The following is a 4,554-nucleotide window of genomic DNA, read 5'->3' as shown; positions in this document are numbered from 1 at the left end:
GAAGAAGAAGAAGAAGAAGAAGAAGAAGAAGAAGAAGAAGAAGAAGAAGAAGAAGAAGAAGAAGAAGCCCGTAAGAGTTCTGGCCCAACCCCAGACACCTGAGCTCAGTGCTACATGGGCTTAGAGCACCTCTCATGCCACCTTAAACTCCCAGGCCCAAATGCTGAAATAGGGCTTGGAGTTCCACCTTACCCTGAGGAGTCTGAGTTGTCACAGGCTGAGAGTTGTGGCCTATAAGAGAAAGCAAAACACACAGAATGATATGGGACTTCTGCCCAGTAACCCAGGCCCTATGGCTGTTCAAGCCCTCCCACCACCACCATGGTGTTCAAGCCCTAGGCCCTATGGCTATTCAAGCCCCACCACCACCACCACTGGAAGGCAGACACACCGAGCAGAGGGCTAAAGGAAGTCATGGAGCTGGCTTCTTCTGAACTGTGACTCAGTTCCACTATCACCCCAACTTCATGGTTCCAAGGCCAGGGTCCTTTCCAATCTCTTCAATCCTCTATAGGCTCCACACCAACAAAGTTGAGGAAAGAGTTTTTTTAAAAAAAAAAATGTATTTGGTTGTTGCAGGGTCTCACTACATAGCTTGGACTCATAGCGATCCACCTGTTTTCAGCCTCCCCAGCACTGGGATTACAAGTGTACACCATTAAACCCAGACCCTGGCCAGCTCAGCCCACATGGCGTGTGGTGCTAGGGATTGAACCATGGTCCCTGCACTTGCCTAAGTTTACCTAAGCAGGTGCTTTGGCCTGCTGCGCTATCTCACCAGCCCTAGGGAAAGGTTTTTTAGTGACGTGCCTCAAAACAGAGGGCCAGTGGACCTCCTGTGTCTGGACAAAAACCCAAGACTCCAAGTCTGTAAGTTTATGTTTATCCTGTGCCACTGCCAGGCCATTCCTTTTCCCCTGTGAGATCATCATCCTGGCTCAGCCTTAAGGGGCAGGAAGGGGACAGTGGGGAGGTGAATAAAATACAGTTCAGATTTGCTTGCTTTCTTTTTTTCTTTCTTTCTTTCTTTCTTTCTTTCTTTCTTTCTTTCTTTCTTTCTTTCTTTATTGGAAGCAGGGATTGAACTCAGACCCTTGCACTTGCCAGGGAAGCGCTTATTCTACTGAGCCATCTCCCCAGCCCTACAGTTCATGTTTGTATGAAGTTATCTCTGCCCCTCCCCCCAGCAGGAGGTAGGGGCTTGCCCTGGAAGCAAGTTCTGAGCTATGTACAAGAGGTGAGGAAGCTCTAGATGGAGCTGCCAATTTATTCTCACAGGCAGAATCTATGGGGAAATGATCATTCTTGGCCAAACCCAGAGAAAAGTCAGCAAGAAGCCCCTCTCCCCCAACCATCACTAGTAGTTCTGTATGTGTGTGGCTGTCTCTGGGTGTCTATGCAGATGTGTGCATGCTCATGCGTCCCACGGTGTGTGTGGGACCTGAAAGGTCAGGTTGTGTTTGCTCACTTTCCACAATGAAATCATTCTTGAAACCTGCGAACAATGTGAAAGGAAAACAGCGTGGGGAAGTGGAGCCGCCCAGCTGGGTTCCCGTCCTTCCACTCAGTTCAACCTCTCTTTGCCGGGGAAGCACTAAGCCTAGGACAGAGGTGGCTGGATGCCAGGGGCCCACCCAGCCCATGGCAGCCTACGTGGTCTGTTTATTTTTCTTAAACCACTGCTCTGCTCCATGGGGTTATCATTTGGATAGTGTAGAATTCATTGTTTGTAAACCCAAGCTTGCCCAAGTCCTGGGCCATGTTTTTCCAGGTGCCATCTCTCAGAACCTCATTTCTTGTGGGTAGAGGGTTCAGAGTAGAGTTAAAACTTGAAGGAGCTCCCAGCCATAGAGAGAGCCCTTTCTTTCTGGGTATGGTCATGGGGAAACCCCTTCTATCCAAGTCATATCCTAAACACTCTTAGTTACTTAGATACCATGGCCCAGAAGTATCTAAGTGCTGTAGTGATGGGAAGTCACAGTGAACCGCCTTCCTGGGGAAAAAAAAATGATCTAGCACTATGGGAGGCTTTCCGAAGTCACATCAAGTCTCAGTTGTCTATCTTTTCTTTGCCTCCTGTCATTCCCCCTCCACAACTTGTCACCAGTAAAGATTCCTTTGTGGTTTGGGGAGGGACTTAGGGAGTAGGCTGGGTCCTGGACCAGTGGGCATGTAGACACGCAAGAGCTCTGGCCACGAGAATTCTTGATTTTTCAAGTTTCCACTTCCTAACCTCAACCTGTTTCATTTCCTTCCCATCTAACTCTCCATCTCCCTGTTTCCTCAGCAGCATAGTTAAAAATCATAGATTTTAATTAATTAATTAATTAATTAATTTTGTGATGAAGGGGATTGAACCCAGGGTCTCCACATTGAACTTTGTGCCTCAGTCTGAGTACCATTTTTTATTTTGAAACAGGGTCTCCCTAAAATGCTGAATTGCCCATGTGGGCTTGAATTTTTGATCCTCATGCCTCAGCCCTCCAGAGTGCTAGGGTTACAGGGGTGAGCCACCATGCCCAGTTTAAAATCATAGATTTTAGAATTTGACAGTTTAGAATAAAATCCTAACTCAGTCATGCAGTGTCCAATTAGGGCTCAGATTTCCGTTCTTTAGAAAGCAATTGAAGGGCCAGCCAAATAACTCAGCGGATTAAAGCGCCTGCAAGCAGGTACAGGGGCCAGGGGTTCAATCCCTGGGCTGGCTGTGCCAGCCCTGCCCCCAGGGCACACTGAGCTAGCAATTGAGACTGGGCATGGTGGCGTGCACCTGTAATCCCAGCTCTCAGGAGGCTGTAAACAGGCGGATCACTATGAGTCCGATCTAGCAGTGAGACCCTGAACACCCTATAGACCCTTCCCTAAAATATGAAAAGAAAGAAAAAAAGAAAGAAAGCAAGAAAGCATTTGAGAGGCTAGGGATGTAGGTTGGAGACAGAGCACATGTGCTTAGAGGGACAGGACTTTGGGGTGGATCTGTAGCACACACACACACACACACTCACACACACACACACACACGAAGCAAGTATCAGTACTTCACCAAGTATGAGGGAAAGAAAATGCATGTAAAGCACTTAATACAGTGCTCGGTTACTGCCGGACATTACATTTTTGCCCGGTGCTGACTCTGTGTGTACACTTAGGTCTCTTTGCTGGCATGAACATACTCAAAGTATTCCTCAGTCCATCTACACAAAGACACCCTCCCAATCCAAGCCCTCCTGTACTTTCTGCTGCTTTCAGTACAGCCTCATAAATCTGTCACAGAACACTGGCAGTGAGGAATGGCCAAAGGGAAGTTACTGCCCTGTGAGTCAGAGTCCTGGACTTCTCATGGTTCCCAGCAACTGTGCCCTAATGAGCGGCCCGTGCACTGGCTGAGCCCCAAGAGCTGCTGCTTTCACGGCACCTCCCTAGCAGTCATCTCAGCTCACAGCCTGGGTGAGAATGTTATTCACACTCTGGGGCCAACCAGTAGTGCTTTAGGCCTCACCTGAAGTCCTCTTGTGATTTGAGATGAAAGTCAGCATTAGGAACCCCTGGGGTGTTATTCCTCACAGGAAAGAAGAAAAAAGACCACCTCTAAGGCCTAAGATGCAGACAGTTCTGGGAGGAGTAGTCTGTAAGGTGACTGTGGCACCCAGGCCAGCCTCACATCCCCTACAAGGAGCCTCACACCCAGCCAGTGGCTTGCCAGGTCTCTGGAATGTCCCACAAATGTATCCCTGTTTAGCTCTGCCTGGAAATGCCCATCCAGCCATCCCCTTCAAGGAAATGCCCTGGGATTTCCCATACCCTGACAGCCTCTGCGGTGGGTGTCCCAGAGGTGGGAGGCTGGGCACTATGGATCAGGCGACAGACGCCCTCTTACCTTGGAGTGTCAGCAAGCTCAGGATGGTCCAGCACAGCCGTGCAGCCCGGGCGGTGCCCATGTCAGCTAGCTGTGTGGCCGGTGGGCAGCCACTCAGGGCAGGCTCTGTCCATCGCGGAGAGCAGTTGGAGTGCAGGGGCGGGGTGGGATGGGGGCCGGCTCTCCTGGAGCTTCCTGTCGAAGAATAGAAGGAAACAGATTGGGACTGGCTCCAGGGGCCCTGGCTCAGCCCACAGGAGGATGTGAGGCTGAGCAGAGAGCTCGGATCTACTCCAGGAGGCCCAGGTGGCAGGCTGGTGCCATCTCTGTACCCACTGAGGAGTCCCTCTGTTCCCTTGTGCACCACCTGGTGCTTTTCCTGGAGCTGCTGTTTCAGATCAGGTCCTCCTCTAGCTGGACTGAGCTGAAGCTCGAAGCTCGGCCTACCAGCTGCCCACACACTGTGGACTCGGAATTCTCCACATTCTTCTACTGGGGTTTGCATCCGGGTGGGGCACCCAGTGTCTTCTAGGGAGGCCTGGGGAACACTGAACATTGCTGTTATTCCTCAGGGAAAGGCAAGAGGGCCACATTCCGGTTAGGCATCCTTCCTCCGACTCCTGGATCTGTGGCGTTAGGTGTTGCCTGTGCTCCTGCACAACCTGTCCAAAGTCTCCTACGAGCATTTATCTATATCCCAT

General features: G+C 50.4%; 1 protein-coding gene across 1 annotated transcript in view; it reads right to left on the bottom strand.

Annotated features, from left to right (window-relative positions):
• The window catches only part of Ecscr (endothelial cell surface expressed chemotaxis and apoptosis regulator), an 8,965-nt gene extending 4,722 nt beyond the window's left edge, over positions 1-4,243 (bottom strand). The window contains exons 1-3 of the mRNA XM_023703312.1: positions 4,186-4,243; positions 3,875-4,048; positions 193-231 (exon numbers count right to left, since the gene is read on the bottom strand). Of these exons, the coding sequence (XP_023559080.1) occupies positions 193-231; positions 3,875-3,935 (100 nt within the window). The 5' untranslated portion in view covers positions 3,936-4,048; positions 4,186-4,243. The remainder of the gene's footprint in view (positions 1-192; positions 232-3,874; positions 4,049-4,185) is intronic.
• Between the last annotated feature and the right edge of the window lie 311 nt (positions 4,244-4,554).

Source organism: Octodon degus, unplaced genomic scaffold (assembly GCF_000260255.1).
Source record: "Octodon degus isolate 3935 unplaced genomic scaffold, OctDeg1.0 scaffold00169, whole genome shotgun sequence".
NCBI lineage: Eukaryota > Metazoa > Chordata > Mammalia > Rodentia > Octodontidae > Octodon > Octodon degus.
The sequence above is the reverse complement of the archived record's forward strand: the minus strand, read 5'-3'. Positions and strand labels throughout refer to the sequence as shown.